This window comes from Candoia aspera, chromosome 2 (assembly GCF_035149785.1).
Source record: "Candoia aspera isolate rCanAsp1 chromosome 2, rCanAsp1.hap2, whole genome shotgun sequence".
Taxonomy (NCBI): Eukaryota; Metazoa; Chordata; class Lepidosauria; order Squamata; family Boidae; genus Candoia; species Candoia aspera.
Window position 1 is genome coordinate 155,249,001 of NC_086154.1, and position 17,632 is coordinate 155,266,632.

General features: G+C 39.4%; 1 protein-coding gene across 2 annotated transcripts in view; it reads left to right on the forward strand.

Moving 5' to 3' along the window:
* The first annotated feature begins 895 nt into the window (after positions 1–895).
* Positions 896–17,632, forward strand: part of ELAVL3 (ELAV like RNA binding protein 3) — a 28,858-nt gene continuing 12,121 nt past the window's right edge. Inside the window, exon 1 of one of the 2 annotated variants that reach the window (XM_063294425.1) lies at positions 896–1,118. In XM_063294425.1, coding sequence (XP_063150495.1) covers positions 911–1,118 — 208 coding nt within the window. In that variant the 5' untranslated portion in view covers positions 896–910. The remainder of the gene's footprint in view (positions 1,119–17,632) is intronic. The other variant, XM_063294424.1, reaches the window with a different exon arrangement.

The window sequence follows — 17,632 nt, forward strand, 5'->3', positions numbered from 1 at the left end:
AATTTGTTAGGAGCTCCATCACGTGGAAATAGTAGACTAGTATGAACAGAGTGGGGCCATCATGCTCCTTCTGGCGCTTCCTTTTTTCTAGCAACCTCCTTTCTTTCTCTCTTGTCCATTTCTTTCTGTATCGTTATTGCATAAAATCTACTTGAGTTCTGTGTAGAGGGCTGTGTCATGGCCAGTCTCACATAATTTTTTTTAATCCACTATGTTGATGTAATCTCTGTAAAACCATAAGTCCAAAACAAATATACCCCATTGCAGGTGACATATACTGTATTACAGTTTAGTCTGTAGCAAGTACCCAAGATGGTGGTGCTTCTTCTCCAGGACATGCTGCCTTTGATTCTGGCTCTTTCTAGGTAATCAGTGATCTCACAATTGCTGAAGGAAAGGTCTCTGCTTTGTTATGGTGTATGATTAAAACTACCTCCCACGCCTTTATTGCTGTTACTACTTCTGCTGCAACTACTTGTAAAATGTAAGGGTTGTGCCTAAAGCAAACTCACCAGGATCACACCTTAAGCTGGCAGATTCCATAAGCATTTCTGCTTACAGGCCATGTTTCTGTTTTCACTTCCAGTCTTTCTGAGAACGTTTACAGCAATAACTCGACATGGATGCTACTTGTGAGATCACTGCTGCATGTTGTAACTGTTACCTGCCTTCGGTCTGGGCAACCAGTGCTCTGTGGGAGGAAAACAGGCTAGTTAAAGTGATTTCTAGGTAGACCAGAGAAGAAACTCATCTGATTGAGCCAGACAAGCATATTATAAGCCTAACCCATTCCAACAGCTCTTAGGTTGCAAATGAAAGTTGTCATACAAGCTGCTAGGTTTGCCTTCCATCTTTCATAACCGTAACACCTTTCCCTCCTCCCTCTTGTCTTCAGCAGATAATCAGCACAATGGAGACCCAGGTGTCCAATGGCCCCACAAGCAACAGTTCCCTCCCCAATGGGCCACTGATCAGTGCCAATGGGGCCACTGATGATTCCAAAACTAACCTCATAGTCAACTATTTGCCCCAGAACATGACACAAGAGGAATTCAAGAGTCTCTTTGGAAGCATTGGAGAGATTGAATCATGCAAACTGGTTCGAGACAAAATCACAGGTAAGACTGGACATGTGTTTGTGTATGGATAAAAAAAGAAGGAAAAATTGAGATAGAAAGATAATCTGGCTCAATTCATGAAAGCTCATGGTAAAGTGAAAATGTGGACAGGTGTTGGGGAATCTGTCAGCCTTACCAGGTAGACCAGATAGGAAACATGACCCGATAAGCTAATTCTACTTTATTGTAAAGCTACATTAACAGAATCTTGCAAATCTGAAAGTACAATTCTCCTGCTGTCTCCTTTACAGTCCCTTCTGAGCCTCTTGCCCTGTCCACTCTCCAGCTCCTGGCTGGGCTGTCTTTTATCTGACTGTTCCCTAGGCCGTATCTTTTCATCCTGTCTCCCAAGGTCTTTCCCACATACCATTACAGGATCTCAAAGACCTGTGAGGTTCTGGGGAAAAGTTCTGTGTTGCAATATACCAACTGTGCAGCAGTTATGGAAAACAAATCCCACGAGATTGATTATTTGGAAAGGGCATGAAAACCTGCCAGTATTATATTATTTTGGAACAAATCTTGGGTACAGCTTAATTGTAAACTATATACATGCTGCTGCTATCACCCCACCCCCCAAATGACCCCATAGAGCTGGAAAGATATAAGAAAAGGGTAACTTAAGGAACACTTTCCCCAAAGGAAAACAGTAGTAAATTAAAGAGTAAATACATAATAGATTTATGGAATTCACTGCTATTTAAAATGTGATAATTAATGGGTGTGGCAACCTTTAGAACTAATAAGAGTATGCAAGGAAGATTATTAATGGCTGTTGGTAAAGGTGTGTATAAGAAACCTCCAGATTAAAGGTAATACACTTCAACTACCAATTCCATAGTAGAAAATGCTACTTGCTTGCTTGCTTGGGGAATCCGGAAATATCTGATTGACTTTGTGGGAAGCGTGATGAAAGGATCTTTCACTGAGCAGACCACCACATAAACTTTATGTTAATTATGAAGGAAGTTTAAGTTAAGGTGATATTAGAATTGAGCCACTTTCTAGGTTATTGGAATTGTCTTAGAGCTGCAGAGCTGCAGGCAGAAAATATTCTTAGGATTTGGTTTTGCTTTGCATAATTTAGTATTTACTTTTACTTGCTGGTAAGTTACATTTACGGTGGTGAAGAAGGCACTCTGGCTTTCTAATGAAAAGGGGAGCATGGCTGTATTAGAAAATATATAAAATGTAGCATTTTGGAAACGGTAAGATCGAATACATCCACGAAACCATGGATGTATTATACAACAAGATACCAAGATATTCCTATTAAGACTGCATATTATATTATTGTTAGAGTTTCTCAACAAGGAAATACAAATTTCATGAACCATTATATTTACCTAGCAAAACTGCACTTTAGTGATCTTAATATTTGTGGAACAAATAAAATGTGCAGATCTCTATTTGCAGATAGTTTGCCACAGCAGGTGGCAGCACCTGGCTGAGCTGTTTGGGCTTGAAAGCTAAGCCTGCTTGGTACTTGAGTCAGAGACTCTCAGGGAATCTTGAAGCTGTAGGCTAGAATAGGAAGTCCTGAACAGCCTGAAAAAAGCCAGTTCTGGTAGCTGCCAAAAACCTGAATAGATGTATCTTTGAAGTCACCAGGAGACCAACTCAACTTCGAGGAAACGTTATCTGTGGAAACCTTTTTATTGCATTGATTTGTGACATTGAGAATAATCATTCATGATGATAGGATGTATTTTTGCACATTCTCTTGAGTGTTACATGGGAATGTGGAAAAATAACTAATCCCATTTCAGAGCATCCATTGCCCAGTATTGGTTACATTTATTTAAGTATTTGGAAAGGCAGTAGTAGTATTTTCAGATACTACTCGAGAACAAATTAACACCTAGCTACCTTTTTCATTCTTCCTTGCTCTCATAAATTCAGTTTCACAGCAAAGGGTGCTACGGAGATTGGTTAGTCTACCCACGAATGTTGCAGCTGAGTGGGAATTTGAATGTGTCTTCAGTACATCAGGTCCAATAATACGTCTGCTACAGTTAACCATGTTGCCAAACATTACATTTGTCTTACAGTGATTGCCACAAACTGTGCTGATGTCAGAAAGTTAATTCTGTCACTACTTCAGATCTGTCCCAGATGGAAGGGGTTACTAAAGGAATACCAGAATTACCTGTGTCATCACTAGTTTTCCATTAAAACTGAAAGGAAGCCCAGTCAGAATTAATGTCATAATTGGTATTATTATAGTAATTTTGTTGCATTTCGTTGTGCTTTAAAACAGCTTACATTAATTAAAGGAGAGCCAACCATATCCTCAAGCTTAGTCTTTAAAAAAGGGGGTTACAAGGGATAGGAAATGAAGGAAGAAGGGAAAGGAAAAAGCAGTTCTTCAAGGCCAGAAAGAAGTGTTAGGACCAGAGGATTGAAAGGGGCTGAGTCCAGGCCCCTTGCTCAGAACAGGAATCCGAATGAGAGCATCTGAAGCAGAGGACTGTCTAGCCTCTGCTTGAACATGTCCAGTGAAGAGGATCCACCATGTCTCTGGGTAATTGGTTCCACGGTCAGACTGTCCTTACTGGCAAGACAGTTTTCCTAATATTCAGCTGGAATGTTGCTTCCAATAACTTAAATCCATTATTCTGTCTCCTGCCTTCTGGGAAGATAAAAGGTGGCTGAAGCATGTTCTTTGTGTGATATCCTGTCTGGCACTTGAAGCATACGGCCGTAGTCGTCGTCCTCTTCTCAAGACTGAACTCCCTCTGTAGCTTGACTGTTCAGCCCAGGATTTATATCCTATGCCTCTGATCACCCTTTTGCCTGTCTATGAACCTTTTCCAAGTTGCTTTGGTCATGGAATGCATGGGCCAGATGGAATGGATACGGATGATGGGTGTGGCCAAAATGTGCTCCACTCAGCTTCCTAGACCCAGGGCAACTCCAGACTGAGTTAATTCTTCTGGATTTGTTCATTGCTTGTCAACATATATCAGAGACCCAAATCACCTTATCATTTCAGAATCGTCTTGATCACTATGAAAAACCTTAGCAGGCCATAAGCAGCATCATTTTAAGACTGGTAAATTTCAGGAAATACTTTGCAAAGCATACAAAATGTATTTACAGTTTACAGAGGAGGGAGATTAGGTTTAATCCAATCAGTCATTCAATCAAAAGACTTCAAGAAATGCATTCACCCATTTTTGATGTGATACCTACTTTGCTCTTTATGCATTCGATATAAAATGTAATTTTGACGGCAAATACAAAAAAATTCCTTTGGCTAAAAGGATTTGTCCATGTGATTCTGGAGAGATAGAAACTATCAGACAAGTCCTTCTATGCTGTTTGTTTTACAGCAGCATGCGTACAAAATTCACTTCCCCGATGATTACTAGGTATCCTGGCCGTTCTGATACCGAATATCTCCAGATTCCGCTCCAAGATGAGTGGACTACCGTGACAGCGCAGGTGGCAAGATCCTGTGCAGCGGCTCTTAAGAGTTGTCGCAACCTAATGAAAAACTTATTCTAAACATTTCACTTTCTTTTATAACTATGTACCGAAAATTTTTAGATAACACTTAATTTTAACAGTTAATAATTGATAATTATAGGATGTTACAACTTACGGAGTACTAATATACTGCAATACAGGCTGCACCTCTGATTGTGTACATAAATGATAATTACCCTGTTTAACTAATTTTCGACATGGATTGCATTTCTTCTGTTTAGTTGAGAATTTCTGTTGGACACACGTGGTGTATTTTTACTTGTACTGGTCAATGACTGTAATTAAAGACAGGATTTTTTAATGTAATTTCTCTTTTAATTAGAATTTCTTCATATACCGAAAACTGGACATCTGAACCCCATAATATGAAAGGAGAGAACTGTAATGTTTCTGTTAGCAACATCTACCGTATTGAGATTGTTTTTATATTATTTTTCATGATAAATTAAAATGATTTGTGACACAAATATGTTTACAATATAATCCTATGTACTTAAAATCTCCCTCAGATAGTGAGTGCATGAATATATCCATGTTATTTTCTTAGCAGTAATAGGGAAGTGGTTGCCATTGCCTTCCAGAATATTTTTTTGGTTTCCCAATTCAGCTGATAGCCGTGGGATATCCTGATGATTTTCTGTTTAAGTACACATCAGATCCAATACTGCGCCACCTTTTCAAAATCAGACGAAGTCAGCTACAAGACTGTGATTTTTGTGATTGATAGGAAGTCAAGATTAGAGCTGTATGAACTTTTTTGCAAAAGGATGAGCATGAAAAGAAAAGATGTGGCTGCTTTTAAGTGCCTCTTAAGGCAGCCATCTCATTTCCCAGATCATATAGAAGCCAGAAAAAAGATGTGTGAATCTTAATGAATAGCTGAGCAGTGCTGTGCTTGTGCCAGATCTCAGACACTTCTTCTGAATCATTTTTGTGGGATACTCAGCTATGCTTCAGACCCTCCCATTCTGATTTCTGTGTTTGTGTCATGTTCACCGTTTCAATGTGCTTGGTACATCGTAACGTTTCGCATGTCATTTGCCTGATACGTGTTTGATCTCGGGAGGGAGGAAGATTCCTCTTCGGGGAGTTGTTATCTGTTGGCTGCTGGGTTGGAATGTGTTTGGGTTATCTCATGTGTTCAAGGTTGCTTTCCCAGGATGTGTGGAAAATGGTTACCAGCACCTGGAAGGGGGGTGGTCGCTATGGCCGGCAGGGGGGAGGGATTACGTTTGGAGCCGAGGGTTTTTAGTTTGTATTTGGCGCGCTTTTAGTCATTCTCAGCTTTCTCTGTATCTGCCATAATTCCCCTAATAAATCAGATTTCATTTAAGTAACCTCTTGTGAGTCTGAGTGTTTGGGGTAGGCAACCATTAACAGTTTGCTACAGATTACTATATTTACCTACACGTAGCTGCAATAAAGAAGGATGCTAGAAAAGCTCCTAAATTTAAAGCTTGTCTCCTGCATTGGTCCAGTGTGTGGCTGTGAATTAGGAAAGCTATATGTATACACAGGGGGAAACTGTGTTGAAATTTTTGCTACAACTGCCTGTCACTCTTAAAAGGCAAGCACATTTTCACTTTAACTACTGTAGTTTAATCTCAAATGTGAGTTTCCTCTTCAGCAGAGAGTGCAAAGTTCAGATGACTTTTTTCTAGATCATCAGCATAATTTAATGCACCGCTATAATTTAATAACTCGATGTAATATAATATATCATTTAGTAAAGATTATTCCATAGGTGTTAATTTGGCAATGTCAGAAGGGCCATCATCAGAGAAAGTAGCACCTGTGTATTGGCTCAGTGAGTGGACAAGAAAAAGAAATAGTCTGCCCCCGCTTCATTTAAGTTTGCGTAAATGAAGAGCTAATGTCAGAAGGCGTGGAAGGATGCTGCTTAAACCTCCTGGCCATTAGCATGGTGGTAACCCCACTAAGAGTTTGTGTAAGATTGTGGTGGGATATAAATATGATTGGTAAATAAAGAAGCACAAGGTTTTGTATTACCTCCCACATATCATTGGGGTTTAGGGTTCATTGTCTCTAGTGTGTGAATAATACCTACTCTCTCTCTCTGTTTTGTTTTGGGGAGGTTATCAAAGGCTGTTCATTGCTTGCTGATGGTAATGAAGTGGACATTGGGCTAGCAAGTTGAAGCTGAATCCTGGCAATACAGAGGTGCGCTTGGTCATTACAGCTGGTCCAGGAATTGGGGTTCAACTTGTGTTGAATGGAGTAGTGTCTCCCGGAAAACACAGGTTTGTGTTACCTGGATCTAGATTTGAACTTGGAGACTTGGAGACTTGGAGACTGGTGGTGGCCAGGAAGGCTTTTGCCTACCTTACATTGTCCATTTCTGGAGACTGAAGATCTGGCCACATATCAGGATAACACATGATTGAATCAGATCAGGTCTAGATTCTTTTAAGTGCTTTGCATAAGGTGGTTTCTACAGGGTATTCAGAAGCCATTGGTCCAGCAGCCCATTTGGTAACAGGAACAGCCTATAGGAATTGTGTTTTTCTGAAACTGGAGCAAGAGTTCTGGCTTCCAGTTTGCTTTTGGGTACCATTCAGAGTGACCTTTAGAGCCTAAATAGTTTAGGAGCAGGGTGCTTGAAGGACTGCCTCGAAGGACTGACTTCTCCACATGAACCTGCTTACCTGTTGAGACTCTCTTTGGGCGCCCTGCCTTGTTCCAACAACTCCAGAGATCTGGCTGAAAGCACCTTTGGCAGCTGCCTCTTAACTGTCTCTGGGGGTCCCTTTTGAATGCGGCCATCCTTCTTTCCTCATTGCCAGCCATGCAGAGGGTAGTGAAGACATCCCAATTGAAGATGATATGGAAAAGGATGCTACGCTGGACATACAAATGAAACCAGCTGATATCTTAATAATTAAAAGGGATATACAAATAAGAAACCAAAAGAGTGACCTGGATAACTTTCCTATATTGGATTTACAAAAGAGACTTGTTAAAGCTTTGAAGAATTTTGTGAGAAGGGCAAAGGAAAAATGAAAAGAAATCAAGTTCTGGGACATTATTTGAAGGAACTAAAGTTCAAGATTGTTAAAAGTAAAAGGAAGGAATATAAAGTTGGTTTATTTGATCAAGGTTAAAATAGTTACATTGTTATTTCTGGTAACTCTTAATGGACTTTTGCTAATCAGGCTTAATGATGAGGCTTTAAGGGTTTGTTTATAGATAAGAGATGGGGTATGGGACGAAGAGATCATTTGTTGCATTTTAAGAGAAGGTGGTAAGTTACTAAAATTGCTTATACTTGTGTTGAAGAGAAGGTCATTTCTTTATATATTTCTTTTTTTTTTCTTTACTATATTCTAATTTTTATTTCTTTTTTCTTTTTCTATTTTTCCTTTTCTGCACTTTCTTGTTTTTCTTTTTATTCTTTTCTTTTTTTAGTTTGTATTTGTATCTTTTTAATTGTAATTTTGAATTAGATTACTATAAAAAATGGTCTTTGGTACATAATTCTATTTTTGTTTCTAGCAAGCTGTTGTTTCAGTATCTTCAATGTTTTTTTTATTGCTGCTAGAGTGTTTCCTTTGTTTTGTTATTTTTACTTCAGAGTTCTTAGTGTTGTGAGTCTTAGAACTATATAAAGAATAAGTGTCATATATATGCTTTAAATTACTGAATAATAACTTGCTGTATTGTAGGTGAACTGAGGGTGCAGGAAACTTTTACTTTCAGTTTTAGTGACTCTGGTATAAAAAGCAACAAAGATTTGTCTCTGCATACAAAAATAAAGATGCCTTTGAGTTGCACTTGACTCCTGGTGACTGCATTCATTCAGAACAGGAACAATTAAAATACAACAGTTTAATTGTGGAAATGAGATGGGCCCTTTAAGCCTGTGAGTCTGTTGAGTTCTTGAATTGGAATATTAAAACCTGGTGAAATATCAGAGGCAAGTAAACTCCAGCAGAAGCTTTGAGAATATTTCATTATTGATTGATTGATTGATTGATAAAATTTGTCACCGCCAATCTCCTCCCACCAGATAATTTGCCTACTGTGGATTAAATGTAAGACTAAGAAAATGGGTGTATTTTTTTAAACATATATTTAATTGAAATACAAATTTTGCCAGCAAACAGAAGTAATTCAAGATCAATATATTGCTGTTTTAGGGGATATTATTATGTATAATTATGGAAATAATTTATATCAGATGGTGGAGAAGATGCTGTGCTGCTTTTTTCAAGGACAATACCTTGTTCTAGATCTTAACAGATCAGCACTGAATTCCTCAATGGTTTTTGAATCAGAAACACAGGGAGCTAGTGTTAAATTATGTGGTGCATAAACAAAACCAGCCATTTCTGCTGTCCTCATGTGATAAGAGGGGATAAGTGTTTGAAGTGAATAATATTCATAGTTCAGTAAAGATTTATGTGTCAGGGATTACCATCTTGTTCAGCTTCCTCAAGACCACAGGAAGGCAGAAATGTCAAGTCTTCATTTATGCCACAATAGTTGTAGAAAACCTACAGAAAACATCAATAACATCAATGTTGATAGCCGTATTTTATTAATATTCCTTTAATTCAGCCTCTTTCAAAGCATATGGCAACCAGCATGTTTGGCCCCACAGTATGTCTAATATTAAATTTGTGAATTAAATACTTTGCTCAGCCTAATGCTTTGCCTGTATTGTGAGTGACTAAAAGTTTTAAATAATGCACGTATTGTACCATTGCTGAGTAATATTGAGGTGATATTCCCATTAAGTTTTTCCATGTAACAACCACAAACATCCTCACCCAGAAACGGCGCTTTCTGTGGTACAACATAGAACTCAACTGTTGTAAAACTGACCTCAAATGCTGTTACCTTTGGGTGGAACAATGTGGATTGAGCTCCTAAGGTGCTGCATGTAAATGGAGTTAGGCAGTAAGAAAATAGCAGAGGGGCAGAGCTGTGACTGATACCAGGTCAGTGTCCTGCAGGAAAAAATACTGCAATATTGCAGACCATTCTGTCCCCTATAGAAACTTCATTGAGCAGACTTCATGCTGACTGTGTTTCCCTTGGTGGGCAATTGCATATTCAGCTGTTTGCTGTGTGCTTATCCACAATAAGAGCATTGTGTCTCACATTTGGAGATGCTTATTTGTGCTGTTGTTACACTAGTCAAAAGACTTATTGCTGTCTGCTGTTACAAAGCCTGCATGACCTGTACCTTGCCTTGAACTGCTAGTTCCACAGTATTTGCTGTATGGTTGGCAATTGCCATGGTTTTCCATCAGTTAACGTAATTGCCTGGTTGTGGCATGAGGAATTTTCCCTAAAACAAAGTAGAACAGTATCTTCAACAACAAAGGTACCATTGCTTTGAGAGCAACTGAATTCTGTGTTGTACCACAGAAAGCACCCAATCTGAATGAGGATTTTTGTTGGAAATACCCTTTCCTTGTACTGGTCACCCAGCTTAATCAACTGATCCAAAAAGCCTTTTTTTCCCCTCTTCATCAACTTAAGAAAAAAGTATTTCCCCCAATTATTTTATTTTATTTTATTTTGTGGTGCCTTCAAGTCATTGTCAACTCCTGGTGACTGCCTGGACCAATTCCTGCAGGTTTCCTGCCAAGGTTTTTCAGAAGTGGTTTGCCCTTGCCTGCTTCCCAGGGCTGAGAGGGAGGGACTGGCCCAAGGTCACCCAGCTGGCTTTGTGCCTCAGGCGGGACTAGAACTCCCGGTCTCCCGGTTCCTAGCCCTTTCCCTTAAAACAATCTGTAGTAGCTATGAATTCCTAAGTCTAACATAGATTTGGACAGACCCTAACAGAACATGACAGATATTTTGTATTGGATAACAAACAGGAAGCTAATCTGAATCTTTCATAACAGGTGTTCAGATAAGACATTTTTAGGTATGTTCTTATCACAGGATTGAAATCTGATCCAGATAACATTAGGGTAGTTACAGAAGCGCTCATGCATCAACAGTATGCATCATTTTAACTCTTATAACTTGGTATGCCGAGTTCATCTATACTGTTCACTGATCTACACATGGGGCATGGGCTGCAGAAACTTGGCTCTGAGATACAGAAATGTTTAATTTTGTGATTTTATGCCCTCAGCATTGCAGTACTTACAACTGTAGTTATGTTCCTTCAACACAATATGACCACCCAGCTTCCAAAATGTGAATCAGGTTCATCTGTATTTCTTTAAGATATCTGATTGTACTGTCCCTTCTGAAATTACAGGGATTGTTTATGTAATTGGCCCATGAACACTGTGATTTGTATTGGTGGTTTAGAATAGATATGCTAGCACAATGCATGCAATTTGCCAACCATGAGCACCTGGTTGTGGGCCAGCAATTTCTGACTTAGCCTGGGAAAAGCTGGCCATTGATATTAGGGGGCCATCTGATAAAGATAACTGTCTTCATATTATTATCCTTAAAGGCTATGTTAGTAAATGACTTGAAGGTACTTTATATTGCATGTATGCCACTTGGAAAGGAATTGATCTCAGATAAGGACATTCAGTTTACTTCATTAAAGTTTAATCCTTCTTTGTTAGGAAGGAGTATCAAACATAGATGCTGATTGCCTGCAGGCAAATGTAGAGGTAGAGCGTATGAACAGGAATTTGACAGAAAGTATACGAATTTATAGTGTCAAACAATTATCTACAACACAAAATTGCCAAGAAATAGTACTTGAAGGAAGATGCTGCTGGACTGCAGATTTGTAACTTAGACTATTTTCCAAAGCAAAAGGTGAAAGCGATAGGATAGGTGGCATAAGGGTGGTTGTTCTCAGACCTATTAATGAGAAATTCAGTATGATGTTGTACAGATGAAGAAACTCAGCAGTATCCTTCAGGAAATGGAGCCATTAATCTACATTCTTCCTCCTGGTTCTTTACCTGAAAGGAGGCTATGCTTGTAAAGGCCTGGATAGACAGCGGCTAATAATCACCTTCTGTTTATGACTGTGCAGTTTGCAGTGAATCTGCTGTATGATCTTTTGTGTAAAATAGCTAACCCAACCTCCAGCATAAATCTAGGTGACATCATTATTAGATGGAATTAACACTATTTTGCAGCCAGTTTGCTGTTTGCAGACATATACTTAGCACTCTGTAAATCGATCTGGTGATGAATAGATAGATAAATTGCATTCTGGGATCTGTAAAAGGTGTGAAGAAAAAGTAAGCAATAGAATCAGAAGTGGCTGTGCTGCTTTCAGTTTGTGAGTGCCTGGAATGAAGAAGCTTAAACATGTGTTAGTGATGTTTTGGAATCCATGTAATACAACAGAGCTCTGAATAGGAACACTGCTTTTAGACAGGACTGAGATACATCCTAATATTTGTGATGCGTCCCAACTTCATGCGTTTTTTGGTTGGTAATATGGACTTGGGTAATGAAAATGTAAAGGGACACGGTGGCGCTGTGGGTTAAACCGCTGAGCTGCTGAGCTTGCCGATCGGAAGGTTGGCGGTTCGAATCCGTGTGACGGGGTGAGCTCCCGTTGCTAGTCCCAGCTCCTGCCAACCTAGCAGTTCGAAAACATGCAAATGTGAGTAGATTAATAGGCACCGCTTTGGCAGGCAGGTAACGGCGTTCCTTGTAGTCATGCTGGCCACATGACCACAGAAGTGTCTACGGACAAATGCCGGCTCTTCGGCTTTGAAACGGAGATGAGCACCGCCCCCTAGGGTCGAACACGACTGGACTTAATGTCAAGGGTAACCTTTACCTTTACCTAATGAAAATGTACCAAGAGCTACTTTTCAAAATGCCGGGATCGGCTGTGGAGAGCCCGACAATGCTACGAAGCCAGTCCACTGTGAGGATCAGCTCAACTCTTTACACAATTAGTGAGTTGCTTGGTGTCCTACCTTTTATTAGGCTGCTTATCCAAAATCAGGATAATAGGACAGGTTTCCCTATTTCTCTCATCCTACTAATTATGGAGGCTTTGCTATATTAACATAGGTTACAAATGAAGCGAACTTGCTTCCATGTTTCTACTCAGAATTGTTCTCTGTGAATATGTGGATGAACATCAGATATTAAAAGTTTCAGGAAATGTTTGCTATTTGACATTATCATGACATTCAGTGATGTAAGGCTATTTAACTTTCTCTTGCTGTGGGACCTGAATCTGAAGAGGAAATTAGGAGGTTGAGAATTGAGGCCACCAAAATAGCCAGTGAAGGATGCCTCCAGGCCATTAACCATTGAGGCATACTTGTATGCTTCTTTATGTGAAAGTGCTTTGTTGGAGAGAGACTGGTTGGTATATACAAATGGGGGATCACTTAATTCTGTAATTTTTCTGGCAAGTAATTTTAATTTATTTTAATTACTTACTTTTTTAATTTTTAATTATTTATTTATTTAATTCTAATTTAAATTAATTAGTTTAATTATTATTTTAATTTTATGTTTATTTATTGCATTTTACAATAATTGTAATGGGTCTGGTTTTATTAGATTTTAACATTTATGATTGGAGATTGATTTTATTGTAAACCGCCCAGAGTCCCTCTTTTGGGGGAGAAGGGCCGTAATTAAATTTGAATAAATAATAATAATAATAATAATTGATTGATTGATTGATTATGTGTCATCAAGTCGGGGTTGACTCTTAGGTTCTATAGATAGATTTTCTTTGTGACCATCTGACCCTAACCTGGTCCTTCAGGCCTCCCAATGGTGCATCCATCGCCACAATGATGTGAGTCCATCCACCTTCCTGCTGCTTGTCTTCTTCTTCTCTTTCCTTCTACCTTTCCTAGCATTAGATTCTTCTCTAGAGAGCTGGGTCTTTGCATAATGTGTCCGAAGTAGGATAATATGAGCCTGGTGATTTGTGCCTCAAGTGAGAACTCTGGGTTGATTTGTTCAATGATCCATTTGTTTATTTTCTTCATTGTCCACGTTATTCTCAGGAGTCTTCTCCAATACCAATTTAGTAGTTATTAATTCAGTTAAATTAATTTTTTTCTTGATCCTACCCTTTTTGGGAGTGTGGCTTCTGACAACTATATATGCACAAAAATAAAGTGCTTTTGTTTGTTTATGGGATTTGTCTATTGCCTGAAACCAAAAGGAGTCAAGGCAGCTTAGATATGACTTCCGGTGGGAACATGGTGGACTCAACAGCTGTGCCCACAAGCTCTGTGGGCAGAACTGGCATCGTGGCAGTTTTTTCAGGTTCAGGCTGGTTCCTCCTGAAGCCCAGGAGCGTTTTTCCGGACCAAGGAAAACTCTCGGAATTGACCCATTTGTCCTCCGGATGGCGAGTTGCAGCCAGGAGATCGTAAACAGCATTTGCAATTGATGGGTAAGACTTTGCCAGGAGGCTGGGACATCACCATTTCCAAGCTGCACTGCAGCCCTTAAAGGGACATTTAAGTCCAGTCACCCCATTTCTAAAGCACCCAATTTATTTTTTAAAAAAATATTTTTACCCTAAGAGAGGCTTTCTACATTAAGGAGAAACAATATCTCTTGGTGCTTATTGGGTTTTTTTGTGATTAATTTTTTTTAAAATTAAAGCTTTGGATTTTGCTTTCCATCTAATGCTGAGAGTATATTATCATCTCCCTGTTACTATTTTTGTGCTAATTTTGAAGATTTTAGCTTTTTCCCTACACATTGAATCTGTGTCTTGTTCAGACTATGAGACCGCCAGGCAGGATTATAAAAGGGAAATCTTTATTTACAACCAACTATTTACAACAGGAAAGAGTTCTTATTAATAGGCAATATGATTCAATCAAGTCCACCCAGGCAGTGGAGGAACACAGGGCAAGGCAGCCAGATCAAGAGTAGCAGGAGATTGTGGCAACACAGCAAGACAGAACTCGGCTAACTGTTTCAATGAATCAGCAAGACCAGGCATGGCTAGAGCACATGGCAAGGAGGTAGCTTGAGGTTCGATTGCAGAGGCGAGGTGAGGCTTGACCACGGAGACTAGGCAAGACTCTGCTGGAGTGACAAGACAAGGCTTAGAACTGGAAGCAAGGCTGGACTTGGCTGGATCTACAAGACAAGGCTTGGAACTAGAGACAAGGCTGGGTGTGGCTGGATCGGCAAGATGAGACTCGGGACTGGAGGCAAGGCTGGAGATAGCTGCAGCGGCAAGGTGAGGCTTGGAACTGGAAGCAAGGCTGGGCTTGGCTGGAACAATGAAACAAGGCTTAGAACTAGAGGCAAGGCTGGACTCGGCTGGATCCAGGTGCGAAGGAGGTAGGTCCGCATCAGTAGAGGGAGCTGGCATTGATTCCATGTCGGCTACAGGCAAGGCTCTGTTTCCTGGCAAGGATTCCCCTGTCGAAGCTATAAGCACAGTAGAACAGTTGTCTCTGGCAGTTTGCTCCTGGAGCTGCTGCCTTTTTATGTGATCCTTTTCGTGCCATTTCTGTAGCTAATCAGGCTGCCTTTTGCTTCGCACGCTTCTCCGCTCTCCTCTCTTGCACACTAATTGGAGGATTCAAACCTCCCTCCGGATTCTGCCCAATCAGCGTCTCTGAATTCTCCCACTCTGCTGAGTCATTACTAGTTTCTATTTCCCCAGCAATTGCCTGGTAAGTTTTGTTTTCCCCTTCTGGCTCAGGATAAGTTTCATTTTCAGAGTGAAGGTCAGACTCAAACCTCACAATCTGCCATTCTGAACTTTTACTTTCCTGCTGCTACTTTATCTGGGGCACTGTCATCTTATCTTAACATCTGGAAATTTTCCATTACCTTTTACTTCTGCTAGTTAAGCTCGTAGGGGGTGCCATAACTTACTGCCTCAGACATGGAGGATCTTAACCAGGCTTTCTCTGACTTTCATTGAGAAAGCAGATATTAAGCACATTTTTTTCTGATTCCTGCCAAGTTATTATGCAAGAAATTCAGAGCATTGTGGAAAATATGTGGTCTAAAATGTGCCATCTGGTTGGGGATGTTGTGGATGAAACTGAAGAATCTAACAGCTGATGGAAATGTCTCTCCTAACAGTGAGGTTGGGGCTTCTGTTGAAATCCTGGATGAAATTGACAATGCTGAATTGAAGAACTAGAAATTGAGCTGCAAGACATGAGTGAATTTGACTTTCTGATGGAAAGTTATGGAAAAGAAGGGGTTATTATATATGGGAGGTGTTTTGAAGAGAAGTCTGTGTTTGTGAGGGGAGCAGTTGGGCTGTTTGATTTCTTTAAGAAAATAGCTCTGTGTTTACTGTGGGAATACGTAAATGTTTTGGTCTGTTTTGAAGTGGATTAAGGGACCAAAAATACTTATCTGGATGGTCTTTTGGCTTTGGATGATTTTATTTATCCTTAATGATTGGGATTATTATTATTAAAGTTTTTTTAAAATTAATACTAATTCATGTTTCTTGTATTATTAATTATAATGGCAGACAATTTACATACTTTTTATTTTGATCTTTATTACAGTAGACAGGAATGTATATAGTAGTAGGAAGGGAATAATTATGTAAGTGTTATTTTAGTGGGGAGAGTTGATTAGGTGATTTATACTTCTTCTTTTCTAAACTTATACTATACTTATACTTTTCTAAATGGAGGGAGCAATGGTATTTAGTGATTTTTATAATGTGCTAAGGGGTTGACTTGTAGAAATAATGTGATCTTGGTTTAATATAGAGTAAGGGATTGATTATGGGAAATTGCTGTATATCCTTGATGTATAAAGTCAGAAATCACTTCTTTTTGTAATCTATTTAAAATTTTTCTCTTCTGTTTTCACATTTTTAGGGTTTTTTGGTAGTTTTTTGTTTTTCTGTATTTTTTATCTTTTTCTGAAATTTAATAACATTATTTTTAAAAGGGCAGCTTAGATATGAAATGCAGTACAGGTCAATATAATAATAAATTAAAATAGTAATCCAATGAAGTCTTGGTTTAATGTTAAAATAATAAGCTAAAAATTACCAGATGTGATGTAATTAATCCCTGAAGGCTTCCCAGAACAGCCATATTTTCACCAGCTTCTGGAAGAACATGGGACTAGGGGACATCCATACACTTATATAGTGTGTATACCCATACACATACACAGGTAGTCCACGCTTAATATCCACTCATTCAGCAACTGTTAGAAGTTACAGTGGCGCTGAATGAGGGGTACTTACGATGGGTTCTCGTAGTTGTGGCTGTCGCAGCATCCTCACAGTCATATGATTTCCATTTGCGACCTTCCCTGCTGGCTTCTGACAAGCTAAGTCAATGGGGAAGCCGGCAGGAGGTTGCAAATAGTGATCACGTGACTGCGGCGTGCTGCAAACATGCAGGATTTGCCTAATGGTGGCAACTGAGACTGCTGGAACTGCCGTTGTAAATCGGTCTGGTCACATGACATTGTGCCCTGTGACTGTGTTGCTTAGTGATGGAGTTCCTAGTCCCAATTACCACTGATACGCAAGGACTACCTGTATGGTGTGTATATAAGTGTGTCATAGGCATGCATTTCCTGGATTGGTGGGGTGGAATTGACAGGAGTGATTCCATCTAGAGTTGGCAACCCTAGATTAACAAATATGGTTAATCTTGTTGAAGCAATCTAATTTGTGTTCGCTGCCATCACTCAGAATCCACAACAAACCTCTTGTCTCATCTGCTATAACCGTATTGGTTGGAAACTAAAATTCAGGCCATAGACACTGGGGCCCAGCCTCTCATTATTAGATGCTCAGTGTATTGAATAAAGTGGGAAAATATGGGATAGGAGCCTAGCCACTTCCTCTGTTCCCCCACAAGCTATAGTACTCTTCTGGTTCCCTTTCAGTTACTTCCTTAGAGAATAAAGTAGATTTCTCTTGAGACAAATGCACTAGTAGACTTTTATTTCAGTGTACTTCAATATTTGAGAATTGTCTTGCGTAATTGTTTGCCTTTGTCATCCAGAGACTGGATTTTGTGTTCAGTGCACAAACTTTGCATATTCCTGGATTGAGAAATAGTTTCAGTTCATACTGTCACCACATCTTTTTGAAATATTGTTCTCTGATTATT